Source organism: Eptesicus fuscus, chromosome 1 (assembly GCF_027574615.1).
Source record: "Eptesicus fuscus isolate TK198812 chromosome 1, DD_ASM_mEF_20220401, whole genome shotgun sequence".
Classification (NCBI taxonomy): Eukaryota; Metazoa; Chordata; class Mammalia; order Chiroptera; family Vespertilionidae; genus Eptesicus; species Eptesicus fuscus.
In genome coordinates, this window is record NC_072473.1 from 33,184,891 (window position 1) to 33,200,783 (window position 15,893).

The 15,893-nt window shown below is 41.2% G+C and overlaps 1 protein-coding gene across 1 annotated transcript in view; it reads right to left on the reverse strand.

Moving 5' to 3' along the window:
- The window catches only part of CYLC1 (cylicin 1), a 125,079-nt gene that overhangs the window by 27,488 nt on the left and 81,698 nt on the right, over positions 1 to 15,893 (reverse strand). The window contains exons 2-4 of the mRNA XM_054721027.1: positions 13,040 to 13,080; positions 9,807 to 9,925; positions 6,417 to 7,880 (exon numbers count right to left, since the gene is read on the reverse strand). Of these exons, the coding sequence (XP_054577002.1) occupies positions 6,417 to 7,880; positions 9,807 to 9,925; positions 13,040 to 13,080 (1,624 nt within the window). The remainder of the gene's footprint in view (positions 1 to 6,416; positions 7,881 to 9,806; positions 9,926 to 13,039; positions 13,081 to 15,893) is intronic.

Sequence of the window (15,893 nt, forward strand, 5' to 3'; positions counted from 1 at the left end):
TCTTGTAAATCCTGCCTTGCCTAAAGCAAGGACATTGGAGCCATCTTGTAAATCCTATCTTCCCTAAATCTTGTAAATCATGTATTCCCTAAATCAAGGCATCTTGTGTATCCTGTCTTCTCTAAATCAAGGAGCCATCCTGTAAATCCCGTCTTCCCTAAACAAAGGACACTTGGGAGAAAATGATTTGCATTTTGACTCCCTAAACAGAGGTTAAATAGCTTATATCAATGTACTCAGGGAGACTGACAGCAGAAATCTGATTAGTGTTATTTGCTGTCCAAACCCAAGAACAAATGAAGTTAGAAAATAAGCCTTATTTTGATTAGTTCTTTTATTCAGGTTTTTTTTTTTTTTTTTTTTAAAAAGAGGAGGCAACACGGTCCCTCCCTGCAACATGGGTAAAAGCTCCTCCTCAAACTCTACTGTCTTAGAATGTATGTTAAGGAATTTTAAAAGGGGGTTTATTGGGGACTATGGGGTAAAACTAGTCCCCTGGGAGTTAAAAAGAATGTGTGAAATAGACTGGACATCTTTTGGAATAGGATGGCCACCAGAGGGCACATTGGATGTCCTCATGATCAGGAATGTTCACAGAATTATCACAGGAGACCCAGGTCATCCTGACCAGTTCCCTTATATTGACCAATGGCTAGAAATAGCAGAGCCTAAGCCACTTTGGATTCAGTTTTGTGTATATAAGGAAAAAGGGCAGACCCCTCAGAAGGAAAATAAGCCTCTTATTCTGCAGGAACCCCCTGAGGAAACCCTGCCAGTTCTACCACCTCCATATGTGCCTCAAGCAGTACCCAGTGCCCCTTTGCCTAGCCAGGGAAGCTTAGATACATCACCTTCTTCCGCTCCCCGCAACCAGACTCTCTAGAGCCAGTTGGATGCAGTATAGAGGTTTGCATTCAGCTGATCCGGGACCCAAACCACTCCCGGCTTTCCAGATGCCTCTCTGAGAAATGTGTAGTCCTCACATAATTGGAGAAAATAGAACTCCACAAGAGGGGGGATCAGTCTTTTACTATCAGCCTTTCACCACGACTGATCTCTTAAATTGGAAGCATCATATTTTCACTTATTCCGAAAAACCTCAAGCTATAGTTGACCTTCTGGAGTCAATTTTTCAGGCCCATAGGCCCACCTGGGTCAACTGCAAGCAACTCCTTCTCATGCTTTTTAACACTGAGGAGCGCATGAGAATAATGACAGAAGCTCAGAAATGGCTCCAGACCCAGGCCCCACCAGGGACATTAGACACAGACAGATGGCCCAGGGAGGCTCTCCTAAATGTGGAACCTAGATGGGACCCGAATTCAGAGGACAGGAGGGCCAGATTAGAGAGATATTGGCTGGCTTTCCTCCAGGGGCTCTTGGTTGGGACTAAGAAGCCCACTAATATGGCCAAGACCTCTGAGGTTTTCCAGAGGCCTGATGAAAGTCTGACAGCTTTTTATGAGAACAACAGGGTAGCTTTAGGAGTTCTGACTCAGGAGTTGGGACCCTGGCAGAGACCAGTAGCCTACTTCTCCAAACAGATTGACCCAGTTGCCTCCAGGTGGCCCCCATGCCTCAGGGTCCTTGCAGCCATGGCCTTACTAGTTAGAGGCAGATAAGCTCATTCTGGGACAGAACTTAAATGTTAAAGTGCCTCATGCTGTTGCCACCCTCATTGAAGCTAAGGGGAAACATTGGCTGACTCATGCTCGAATGACTCAATACCAAGGGCTCCTATGTGAAAATCCACGAATAAGATTAGAGGCAGTAAGAATTCTTAATCCTGCCGCTTTCCTACCCATCACAGAGGGAACTCCTGAGCATGATTGTCTAGAAGTCCTAGAGGAGGTTTACTCCAGCTGGCCAGATCTAACAGGCCTCTACAGAATCCAGACTTAGTATTGTTCATGGATGGCAGTAGCTTCCTAGATAAAGGAAATAGATGAGCTGAGTATACAGTGGTATCAAACTTTGAAATAATAGAGGCACAGAACCTTCCTGAAGGATAATCAGTGCAGAGGGCAGAACTTTGGGCCCCAGTCAGAGCCTTATATCTCAGTAAGGATAAGTGCACAAACATCTACACTGACTTGCACTATGCCTTCGCTACTCTGCATATCCATGAGGCCATATACAAGGAAAGGGGGCTCCTGATTGCTGGAGGAAAAGGAATAAAAAATCAGAATGAGATCTTGAAGTTACTAGAAGCAGTCTGGGAGCCCGAGGAAGTAGCAGTCATCCATTGTAGAGGAGACCAAAAAGGAAAAGACTCAGTGTCAGAAGGGAACCATCACACAGATGCAGTGGCAAGGCTAGCTGCTAAGGAGTGGGCAGTGCCATTGCGGATCATGCAGGTTCCTGAATTATCTGAACCTCAGAAATATACCCCTCAAGAAGAATGGGCCCAACAAGAAAGGGGTAAAAGGATGAAGGAAGGTTGGTGGATATTCCCATATCATAGGGCCTACATTCTAGAACAGTTAGCTCATAGAGTAGTCCTCCAGCAGCATGAACTTAACCATTTAGGGAATATGGCTCTAGAATCCTTGTTAAGCAGATACTATCTAATTGCCCATCTCCCCTCTTTATGCAGCTCTGTCTCTCAGCGCAGCCTCCTCTGTGCACAGAACAATGCAAGGCAGGGTCCTGTAAGACCAATAGGAATTCAGCGCTGTGGGCAGGCTCCCTTTAAATATCTAGAGGTAGACTTTACAGAAATAGGGCTCCAGTAGAGGAAATAAATACCTTTTAGTTTTTGTCTGCACCTTTTCAGGCTGGGTTGAGGCATATCCTACCCGCACGGAGAAGGTGAGAAAAGTCACTAAGGACATAATTCCTTGGTATAAAATTTCATTAACATTAGGGTCATGCCCTAACCAGTTTGGTTCAGTGGATAGAGCATCGGCCTGCGGACTGAAAGGTCCCAGGTTCGATTCTGGTCAAGGGCATGTACCTTGGTTGTGGGCACATCCCCAGTAGGGGGTGTGCAGGAAGCAGCTGATTGATGTTTCTCTCTAATAGATGTTTCTAACTCTTTATCCCTCTCCCTTCCTCTCTGTAAAAAATCAATAAAATATATTTTAAAAAACTCATAGGGTCAGATAATGGCCCAGCCTTTATAGCTAAGGTAGTATAGCAGGTAGCTAAGACCTTAGGAATTAAGTGGAACTTACATACAGCCTACAGGCCCCAGAGTTCAGGGAAAGGAGAACGTATGAACTGTACTCTCAAGTAGTCTATGGCTAAGCTATGCCAGTAGACGAATTTATCCTGGACAGATATTTTACCACTTGTGCTCCTACAGGTGTGCTGTGCCCTGAGAGCCAGGGTAGAGTTCTTTCCATTTCAAATTCCATATGGCAGACCCCCTCCCTTAATTCGGCCAAATGGAAATTTTGGGGAAATAGGGAACTTAGAAATTCAGAAACAGCTACAAGGACTTGGGAAAACTATCCTTGAAGTCCACAGATGGTTTACTGATCTATTGCCCATCTCTCTAGGAACAGCTGTGCACTGTCACAAGGCTGGGGACCAGGTTTGGGTAAAAGATTGGAAAAAGGAACCCCCTAAAGACAACCTGGAAGGGACCTTATCCAGTCATACTAACCACCCCCTCAGCTCTCAAAGTTGTAGAACTGAACACCTGGATCCACCACTCCTGGGTTAAAGCAGCCTATCAGCTAGACAATCAGCATTCAGAGTGGGAGGTGACCTCTGACCTGAACCACCCCCTGAGGATCATCTTCAAGAAGATGGCGGATCCGGCTGCCCGACCTGAATCTCCTTATCCCCTCTGATCTGGATAATTTTTTTTTGTTTTATTCTAATAGTTTTATTCTGTCTTCATACAAGTGTCGCCAGAACCCCAGACTAGTACCTGGAGGGGAACTTCTCTGCCCTTGCTACTCCAACAACCCCCTTGGGGAAGATGGTGAAGACTCGGGATACTGAACCTTCTTTTTTGTCGCCCCCCTTCAGAAGGAAGTAGCTAGAGCATTGAACTTATCCACAATTGCTGAGTCTTTATAATCCCCAAGGCTAAGAATAGCCTGTGGAACAAGAAGGGGGAATGTAAAGGAAAATGGCGGGAGGTGGGGGGCTTGCAACCTAGTTCAGTATCTGGTTAAAACTGTAGTCTTACTTCCCCACTCTGACTGACTTGGGTGGAGCTGCAGAGCCTAACCCCAGGGCCCCACCAAAACTGACTTGGACGGAGTTGCGGGGACCCTCAGGGGCCGCCACAGGAGGAGATACATAGGTTAGAGCCTCCCCACAAGTTCAGTTCAGGCTTTGGATCCGGAATTCCCCTGGACTAGCAGATCTGCGAAATAAAGGTTAAACTTTCCTCCCTCAGAGTGCTGGCTGATCGTTTTCCCATGAATTCTGCCACAACAGTTAGATATAAGCATTTAAAACTCAATGGGAAGATCAGAGCTACATGTAATAATTTTGTACTCATCAGTATACAGATGGTATATGGAATCATTGCATTTAATGAACTCACCAAGGGAAGATTGTAGATAGAAAAAATCAAGACCAAGTTTTTGGTCATTCCTTCATTAAATGTTAGGTAGAGGAGGATACAATAAAGATAGTGAAAAGCTATAAATAAGTATGAAGAAAAACAGGAGAACATGGAGTCATAGAAGTCAAGTAAAGTAAGTGCTTTATAAAAAGGGAGAGACTAGCTTAAATGCTATCAGATTATAGAATAAGATGTGGTGAAGGCCTGGGATAGGGCAGGGGCTGGGTGGAGGTGGGTAAGGGGGAAATGGGGGGCATCTCTAAAACTGTCAACAATAAAATAAAAGGTGAGGAGAGAGGAGAGACCAGTTGATGTGGTCCCAAGAAAATATTTGGTTATCTTGAAAAGTGGTAAGGATGGAAAAGTCTGACTGGATGGTAGCTAAGCATATGGAAGTTTTTAAAGACATTTGGTGGTGAATGGATATAAGCCCAGAATGTATCCTGAAGTTGTTTTCCATAAATAAAACTTATCTTTGGCACCAACTTGTTTCCTTACCTTTCCTTACCTTTACTCATTTTTTTTTTTATAAAAACTGCTTGTGGAAAATAATACAGCTATTTGAGGTTACTGTTTTCATTTACCTTAAAATTATCCAACAATATATATTCATCCTTGTAGCCCCAATATATATTCATTTTTGACTACCTACCCATTGACTCAACCTCTAAGATTGAACTCTAAACAAAGGCGTTATTATTTGAGCTTACAGTCTCAAAGCTGACTTTTTGAATCCAGTAGGATAAAATGGACTTAAAATTCCAGACTTTCTGAGAGAGAAAAAATATTTATAAATTCCAAAATAATGTATGAAAAGCAAATAAAGATTCCAACAAGTTTAGAATAGGAAATTGAAGCCCTTTGAGAAAGAAGAAAAAGAAGAATAGGAGGACAGTGAAGAAGTAGAGAAAGGGGAGGAGGAGATTAAAATTAGAAGCTCAAGGTCAAGACCCAGCTATAGCTACAGATTCTCTCATTTTAGCATATTTAGCCATACTATACTGAAAATAGACAAAAAAATACAAAACAAAACAAAAATCACTGTGTAAGAAAGCAGAGAAACACAGGCTGATACACAGTAACCATGAATATGAGCTATACCTCAACCAATGACCAGAGAAAACTATAAGAGAAAAAAACATGGAGGACAGAAGCAGCTCTAACCAAAGTGAGATGTTTACGTAAGCTTCCCCTTACAGCCAGATTTTGGGTGAAGGAGGATGAAAGAGGTCATACTCTGGTGGGCCAAAATGGCAAATTTAAATTTGTGGAATATTTATCCCATGAGACTGAGCTAACCTGAAAGAAACATTTATAAACCAGAGGAGTTCGAGTTACTTCTTGCAAGTTAACTTTTTTTCTGATCATCGGTAAGAATAATGTCTCATAAAGAAGTTTAGTTCAGATATGGATTAAATAAGTAATATTTTGCCTATTTGAATTCTGGTATGTTTTAGTTCCAACAAGCTCTGTCTGGATATTGGTTATGTTTTTTCCTATATTCAGCAATTTCCTAGAAAATGTATTTATATCTTACTCAAATCTGCTTCTGTACAAGTTTTAGTCAACTTTCATTTTTTTTTCTTAAGTATAGAACAGTTAACCACTTTTGCAATGTGACTCCCCTTACAAGTAATTTTAAGTGTTTTTTCAAACCACAAGCAAGTTCTCTATGCTCCAGTCTATATATTGTTCTTAACTTTTTGACATTTGTTTTGCAACTATTTTTAATGTTTTTGAAGTATTCTTTATCTTTCTTACCTGAGAGTCCCAAACTTGTCAATATGCCAGTAAAAGAAGACTATTCTTTAGAGAAAATAAGAATGCAAATCATTAAAATACCTTTCATTTCTAATATATGTCTCTAAAATAAAATGAGTAAACATACCAAAGGAGCATATCTTGTTTTTGGTTGTGGAGGATCCAACTTGCACCGACAGAGATGTTTGACCTTAGGTGATAGCTGTAAAGGCTCACAAGGAGATGGTAGTGAACTTTCTCTTGATGGAGGAACTCTACCTGTAACTGTGATTTTTCCTCTTCCTTTAAAGGTGGTCCTTCTGAATGACGTTTTAAAACTTTTTCTTTCCAGTGCTTCCTTCTTTGAATCTGTAGATGTTGCATCTGATTCATAAACTCCTTTCTTTTTAGACCCAGCTTTATACATTGACTCTTCAGATTCAGCATCTGAACTTTTGCTTATTCCAGGCTTTTTTGTGTCTTTCTTGAAAGACACATCAGATTCAACATCAGTAGAGTCTACGTTTTTCATTGCATCCTTTCTCTTGGAATCTTTCTTTGAAGTTCTATTAGCTTTCTTTGAATCTTTCTTATCCCTTTTTGACTCCCAATCAGATTCAGTTTCACTAGACTCTTCAGACTTCATTGCAGACTTCTTTTTGTCACTTTTCTTTAACCCTTTCTTATTATCTTTTTCATCTTTTCCACCCTTTTTTGAAATCAATTCAGATTCAGGATCATCATCAGTTGACAATGCTTCCTTCTTGATATCCTTTTTCTTGTCATCTTTCTTTGAAGCTTTCTTATTTTTCTTTGAATCTTTACTTTTTTTTGACTCCAATTCAGACCCAGATTCTGCATCAGTAGACTCTGTGTCCTTTGCATTCTTCTTCTTCTTGCTGCCTTTCTTTGTACCTTTTTTATCCTTCTTTGCATCTTTTGAATCTGAAGATTCAGCATCAGAGCTTTTCTTTGATTCTTTCTTTGAAGGCTTCTTTGAATTATTCTGTGAGTAATTCTTTAACCACATATCAAAATCCATAGATTCATCACCAGACTCCTCTAAATATAGCATTAAATTCATATTGGAATTATTTTTTGAGCAAGCCTCAGATTTGGCATTAGAATTGTTCTTTGAGCTCTTAGAATCCTTTTTTGTACATATGGGTTCAGTATCTGTATCCTTGGAATTTTTGAAAACTCTACTATTTTTTGGATGGATCATTAAGACTGTCTGAGAATCTTTGGATTTGGGATTTGTCCCAGATTTGTACTTTGACTTCTTAGATAGTTCACTTGCATGTGATGATTTTGATGGAGTTTTATCTTCTTTGTTTGCTATTTTAGATTTTTTATCATTTCCTGTTTCCTTGGATTCTATAGTTGTCTCATGTGGGCAAGTATTTTTCTTGTAATTTTTCTTAAATGTTATTTTTTTATTGTCATCTTTCAATTTTTCAGGATGGGCTTTAAGAGTATAGGGATGTCTAAATGGAGCCTGTTGCCTGAGAGTGAAGTAATTGGATGGCCTTTGGAAACTTTTTCTTAAAAAATGCCATTTCCATGTATGAGCTGGCTTATGGACTTCCTCCAATTTTCTTTTATCATATCTCTAAAAAGATTGGTTAGAATAACAAGAATTTTTGACAATGCAATATATAGATAATGTATCATAGAATTGTAAACTTGAAACCTATATGCTTTTATTAACCAATGTCACCCCAATAAATTTTATTTAAAATTTTTCATGAAATTAAAAACAATTATATATTAAAAATTGAAAATAAGTCTGGTTTCTTATTAACCATCCATTTAAAATTTATTTTTTCCAATGTCCTATATGTGTTTATATGAGACTAGAGGCCCAGTGCATGAAAATTCGGGGGGTCCCTCAGCCTGGCCTGCCCCCTCTTACAGTCCGGGTGCCCTCAGGGGCGGGAAGTGACCCAGCGATCAGAAGGTGATGCCCCATGACACCTCTGCTGCTGCCACTGCAGGCAGCACAAGCCTCGCCCAGCCCTGGTAATCTGAGCCTCGGGTGGCCCTGGGCAGCTGGGCAGCTGCCATCTGAGGCTTGCCTGCACCTCGGGCCGGCCCTGGGTGGCAGGGAAGCCACCATCTGAATCTTGCCTGCACCTTGGACAAGCCCTGGGCAGCTGGGGGGCTGAGAGGACTGGGGGACTCTGGAGTCAGGTGCCCACCCTGCCGCCCTGGCAGGGCTGAGGCGACTGAGTGCTGCCATCTTGTGGCTGTGGGCACCTCCATATTTGACGGCAGGGCACTCAATTAGCATATTCCCTCCTTATTGGCTGTGGGCACTGTCATCTTTGAGGGTGTGACAGTCAATTAGCATATTCCATCCTTATTGGCTGTGGGCGCTGCCATTTTGTGATGGTGTGTGGGTCAATTAGCATATTCCCTCTTTAATAGCTAGGGTAACTGTACTTTGCAAATAAAATTACTTTAGGAGAAATGTTATTCACATATTGATTTATATTGGGATTGAAGCAGACCAACAATGATCCATGATATTTCAGGGCCTGTATTTACAATTGATAGTGGGTTCATTTTGTACCCCAATATGGGAGAGACCTTTTGGAACATTTTGTGCACCTTTCACCCTCAAGTTAGTTAATAAATAAGCTTATGCCCATCAAGATTGCCATGCCAATTCTTGTGATAGCTGTAGGCTTCAGGCTAAGCCTCATTTCTACTCCTGCTTTCAAGGTCTCTGATCAGCTTAAAAGCCTATGAACCCTGCTGTGAAGTGTTGTCAAAAGCAAAGACATAGAATAAAACAAATGTTTGATTCACATTAATTTGTGTAGCAGTAGTGTAGTTTTTTTGCACTCCCACCCAACATTTGTCATAGTGGATTCATAGATTAATTTTACATTTACTTCTTATATTCTTTCAACTATTCAGTAGAGTCATCACCAGTCAATGAACTTGTCATAAGGAGTTAAAGGAAGATGATAAAGAAAAAACATACATCACTACAGATAAATAGCTCTTGAATAAATGTATTGAATGTAATGATGCTTTTGGATATGTTTTTAAAACATAATTTGATAACAGAATGGGTTGACCTCTGAGAACGAGTCTTTCTTTTGGCTGCTGATAACTCCACTTTATAAAAGTAGGAAAAAACTTGATCCTCCAAGTATCTAGTATCCTTAGAGCCAGATTAAGGAAAAGCGAGAGGCTCTGAAACCTCATCAAGAGCAGCTCCTGTTCTGAGTTTCAAATTTTTTGTTTTTGCATCTGGTAAAAATTTTCTGAGATATCCCACCATTTGCAGTATTTGATTATCTAGTTTGCCTGTCCTTTTATCTATATAATGCTGTTGAAATGGAGAATCACATATAAATAAAAGTTTGATCTGAAACAGATGAGGGAAACCTGATTTATGGAGAATTTATACATTTTAAAATATCTGCTACCAATATTTAGTAAAATTCAAATTACATATGTTTATCTATATTTAAATAATATATTATCTTAGATTTAGTTTTAAAATACCCTTTTCAGTACTTACAGGAACTGTGATTTGTAATTCTGAAGGTCTTAATCTCTTTTTTCTACCTGGCTGAGGTGGTTTGGGAAATGTCAAAGTGAAGCATTCTTGATTCCATAATTTTCTGCTTGATTCTCTGACTAACATAAGAGAAGACAATAAATAATTTACAATTAGCAGGCATACTTTCATAAACACTGAGATACTCATGAGTAAGAAATATATTGTTTGATTAAACTAAGTTATAACTCAAAATATCCCTTTTCTTTCTGGAGTTTGTAGTTTTTTGAATATCAATTAGGGACTTCAATGAGATTTTCCAAAAAAAAGATTATGTCCCCATCTGTCATAACTATGTTTAAAAATAGCATTTATAATCTAAACAATAATTAAATCTATTGGGGTGACAATGGTTAATAAGATTATATAGGTTTCAAGTGTACAATTTTATGATATATCATCTGTATATTGCATTGGGTGTCGAACACATCATTTAATACTCAAATCTTCTATCACCACATATAATTTAATTTTCTAGATTAAACCCATTTTTACAGATAGATATTTAACCCTTTGCACTCACTTGCTTTTTTCTTGATTCCTTTATTCTACTCGGGATTTAATTTTTTAAATACCCCAGATTTTACAAAGCGCGGCAGTAGAATAAAAAACTGGAGTTTCTTTTCATACAAACTTATTTATTTGGAATTTTTTATATTTCAAATTATTGATACATTCAAAGAGTATAAAAAGAGCTGCTACCGATGCTAACCGTGTCGAGTCACACTCGACATCCGAGTGCAAAGGTTAAATAATAATAGTCAAAATAATACAACAATAGGAATGGAAAATAGAGGAAGAGTCACTTTTTACTTTCAAACATCTTCATAATCTCCTCTATCTTGGTTTACTTCTTTTGTGTCCTTTTGGTTAGGTTGCAGACAATATGACTACTTGTATAGTCTCCATAATAGCTAACACAAGGCTGAACATAAAGTAAATAGTAAAAATCTCAATTGATTAGATCTAATCATTTATTTCAGCACTCCTCTGACCTCAGTGTTATTCCAAGACACAAGAATTAGGGCCACAGACCAAAATAATCCATTCAGTTCTGTGAACTCTATTTTAAAAAGAGGAAACTTGATATTGTGTGTGAACACACAATGTAATATAGAGAAGATGTATTATAGAATTGTATACTTGAAACCTATATAATTTTATTAACTATTGTTACCCAAATAAATTTAATCAAATTTATTAAAGGAACATATACACACTTTAGGATATCCCAAATAGAGTGATCAAGGGGATCACATTATGTGATAGCTCTGGGAAAAGAGAACTGGTGAGGTAACTAAGGACAGTCCTAAAGATGGGGACACTGTGCTCTCTATTTTCAAATAAGATGTTATATAGAAGAATAGTAGTAAAGTATTTATAGAATAGTTGTAACTGCTAACATAAAATAGTGCTTACTATGTATCAGACAGTGTTTTAAGCAATTTATACAGATCACCTCATTTAATCCTTAAACAACACTTTGAATTAGATAATATAATTTACTAGAGGTCCGGTGCATGAAATTTGTGCCGGCGCGGGGGGGGGGGGGTCCTCTCAGCCCAGTCTGCACCCTCTCCAATCCGGAATCCCTTGGGGGATGTCTGACTGCCAGTTTAGGCCTGATACCAGGGATCGGGCCTAAACTGGCAGTCAGACATCCCTCTCACAATCTCTTGGACTGCTGGCTTCTAACCACTCACCAGCCTGCCTGCCTGATCACCCCTCATCGCCCCCCACCCCGCTGGCTTTTTCACCCCTAACTGCCCCCCTGCTGGCCTGATCACCCCTAACTGCCTCTGCCTGATGGCCTGATTGCCTCCAACTCCCTCTCCCCCCCCACCCCCACTGGCCTTGTTGCCCACAACTGCTCCCACTTCCGGCCTGGTCACACCACGCAGCCTGCTGTTAGGTAGTTTGGTCGCCCCTCACTAATCCCCCTGCCGGCCTGGTTGCCCCACGCAGCCTGCTGTTCAGTCATTTGGTCATCCCTCACTGCTCCCCCCCTGCTGACCTGGTCGCCCCACGTAGCCTGCTGTTTGGTTGTTTGGTTGTCCCTCACTGGCTCCCCCCTCAGCCAGCCTGGTTGCCCCACACAGCCTGCTGTTTAGTCGACTGGATGTTTTGGTTGTCACCTCACTTCCCCCTCTGCCGGCCCAGTCACCCCCAACGTCACCCCTGCCGGCCTGGTTGCCCCACGCAGTCTGCTGTTCAGTCGCCTCTCACTAACCCCCCACCCCCCCGCCAGCCTGATCACCCCACACAGCCTGTTTAATCATTTGTTCGGTTGTGACGGTCGCTTAGGCTTTTATATAGATAGATAATTGACTCTGTTTTACAGATGTAGAAAAATAAAGTACTGAGAGAGTTTAAATTATTTGATCAAAATCATAAAGTATAAGATTTAAAACTCAAACAGATATTTTGGGTCCAGTGTCTATTATCTTAATCACAAAGTTAGAGACTTATTTCTGGAATTTCTTGAAGGAAGAACTAGAACCAATGGGTAAACATTGTAGTAATGAAGATAGATTTAAACTCAATATACTAAGAAGAACTTTCCAAAAGTTGTATACGTGTAACAAATGGATCATTCACTTCATCTTTCTAACTGTATTTTCCTTTTCTAATTTTCATTTTGTTACAGTTAATTTTAAACACAAAGGAACCTTATGAAACTAAGGTTATTTTTTATAATGAGGAAGAGCATATTAAATATTATCTTTTAAAATAATGCGTATAGCCGAAACCAGTTTGGCTCAGTGGATGGAGCGTCGGCCTGCGGACTGAAGGGTCCCGGCTTCAATTCCGGTCAGGGGCATGTGCCTTGGTTGCGCGCACATCCCCAGTGGGGTGTGTGCAGGGGGCAGGTGATCGATGTCTCTCTCTCATCGATGTTTCTAGCTCTCTGTCCCTCTCCCTTCCTCTCTGTAAAAAATCAATAAAATATATTAAAAAAATAAAAAATAAAAAAATAATGCGTATAAACTCACATCAACGCCAGAAATATTTTACAAATGCACACATACCAACATAGACATATATATTCACATATGATTTTCCTAAATTTTAACAAAACTTCAATATATTTTATGCTTTATCATATTGAATGGAAGATATTAGTAATTTACCAGTAAATTTATTTTCAAATATAATCTAAAAGATATCGAACTCCAAAGACTAAAATTTCTTACTTGGCATGGAATTATCATATGGTTTGATGTTTACTGCTTGTCTGTTAAAAAATAAAAAAGAAAATGCTTTAATTGAATTTGTACTATGGATAATAATAATAGTACTAATTACTATTAATTAATAATTATTAATAACTCTCAATAATAAAAAAGAAATTTTATGAATTATCTGATTTCCATTATCTAAAAATGTATACTTAAAATTCATATCATATCTTTCCTCTAAATCAAGTTATATATGATATGAATAAAAGTATATTTTTAACAGAAACTTCAACAAAAACAGTGGAACAAAAGATAAAATAAAAACATTAATTTGACATATTCTAAAATATATAAAATAATAGAGGCCCAGTGCATAAAATTCATGCACGGGGGGGTGGAGCGGGGTGTCCCTCAGCCCAGGCTGCACCCTCTCCAAACTAAGACCCCTCAAGGGATCGGGCCTAAATGGGCAGTTGGACATCCCTATCAAAATCCAGGACTGCGGGCTCCCAACTGCTCGCCTGCCTGCCTGCCTGATTGCCCATAACTGCTTCTGCCTGCCAGCCCGATCTCCACCTAAACACTCCCCTGCCAGCCTGATCGGTGCCTAACTGCTTCTCTGCCAGCCAAATTGCCCCTAACTGCCCTCCCCTGATGGCCTGGTCGCCCCTAACTGCCCTCCCCTGCTGGCCTGGTCGCCCCCAACTACCATGCCCTGCAGGCCTGGTCCCCGCTAACTGCCCTCCCCTGCAGGCCTGGTTGCCCCCAACTGCCCTCCCCTACTGGCCCGGTCACCCCTAACTGACCTCCCCTGCCAGCCTGGTCACCCCCAACTGCCTTCCCCTGCTGCCCGGTCACCCATAACTACCCTCCCTTGCCAGCCTGGTTGCCTCCACCTGTGGTCACGTGCTGGCCTGGTCACCCCCAACTGCCCTCCCCTGCAGGCCTGGTTGCTCCCAACTGCCCTCCCCTGCAGGCCTGGTTGCCCCCAACTCCCTTCCCCTACTGGCCCGGTCACCCCTAACTGACCTCCCCTGCCAGCCTGGTCACCCCCAACTGCCTTCCCCTGCTGCCCGGTCACCCATAACTACCCTCCCTTGCCAGCCTGGTTGCCTCCAACTGTGGTCCCCTGCTGGCCTGGTCACCCCCAACTGCCCTCCCCTGCAGGCCTGGTTGTCCCCAACTGCCCTCCCCTACTGGCCCGGTCACCCCTAACTGACCTCCCCTGCCAGCCTGGTCACCCCCAACTGCCTTCCCCTGCTGCCCGGTCACCCATAACTACCCTCCCTTGCCAGCCTGGTTGCCTCCAACTGCGGTCACATGCTGGCCTGGTCACCCCCAACTGCCCTCCCTTGCAGGCCTGGTTGCCCCCAACTCCCTTCCCCTACTGGCCCGGTCACACCTAACTGACCTCCCCTGCCAGCTTGGTCACCCCCAACTGCCTTCCCCTGCTGCCTGGTCACCATAACTGCCCCCCCCTCTTGCCAGCCTGGTTGCCCCCAACTGCCCTTCCCTGCAGGCTTGATCTCCTCCAACTGTCCTCCCCTGCAGGCCTTGTCCCTCCCAACTGCCCTCCCCTGCTGGCCTGGTCACCCCTATCTGTCCTCCCTTGCCAGCCTGGTTGCTGCCAACTGCCCTCCCCTGCAGGCCTGATTCCCCTCAACTGCCCTCCCCTGCTGGCCTGGTTGCCCCCAACAGCCCTCCCCTGCAGGCCTGATCCCCCCCAAACTGCCCTCCCCTGCTGGCCTGGTCCCTCCCAGCTGCCCTCCCCTGCTGGCCTGATCACCCACAACTGTTCTCCCCTGCTGGCCATCTTGTGGTGGCCATTTTGTGTCCCATGGGGGTGGCCATCTTGGACCACATGGGGGCAGCCATATTGTGTTGGAGTGACAGTCAATTTGCATATTAGGCTTTTATTATATAGGCTTTTATTTAATTACATAGAATAGTAAATCCAACCAGTATACCTCCAATTTTTCAGTGAAAAAGTTTAAAATGGTAATAACCCACATATTTTCTACATTCACTAAATAAGTTTAAAAAATCTTCCTTTTGATGTTTTCTCAGTACTTATATAAAATCATACCACTAATGATGTGTGATAGTGGCATATACTATAACAGTTTATCTGTATTTTGAATTGTTATTAGACACAGGAGAAGTTGATCCATGATATGTTCTATTGGGAAAAGGCCAATTTGATCTGGTAATAATTATATTGTCTACTGAGGATATACATTATAAAATTTATTTTTTAAATAATACTTCCTTATTAGTTAGCAAGGATAGTGAGTTGTGAACACTCCTTAATCTGGTATTATACTTATATACATGTATGCTCCAGAGCTTTTTTATTTACTTTTCTAAACTATCAAATTAGTAAACAAAAAATAAGTAAAATTAGTCAAACATATTTATGTTTGAGTTAGACATATTTTCATTTCCTAAGTAAAGCTATAGTCTGCAGCCCAAATCCAAGTCTATACTCATCATTAAATAACTATTGACTTACTTAGGAAAGATTTTGGAGATACTGAGTAATTAGCATATGTAGTCCAGTTGTTCTCAACTGAAGGTTAATGTCAGAATTAACTTGGAAATTTTAAAAAATGTAAACATTCTTGAGAACTTGTAGATTCATGAAGCAGAATCTCTGGGTGTGCTTAATCAAGTATGCATTTACATTTTTTCTCTGGTAATTTGGATATTCAGTTCTGGTTAAGAATCACAGCTCTGAATGGTCTTGGGGGAAGATATTATGGCCTGTGATCCTGGGAATTTAAGTTTGGAAGTCTGGCATGCTAACTGATCAAAGCTTTCATATTCTTGGAAAAAGACACATTACACCTACATTGATTTTTCACTTCCT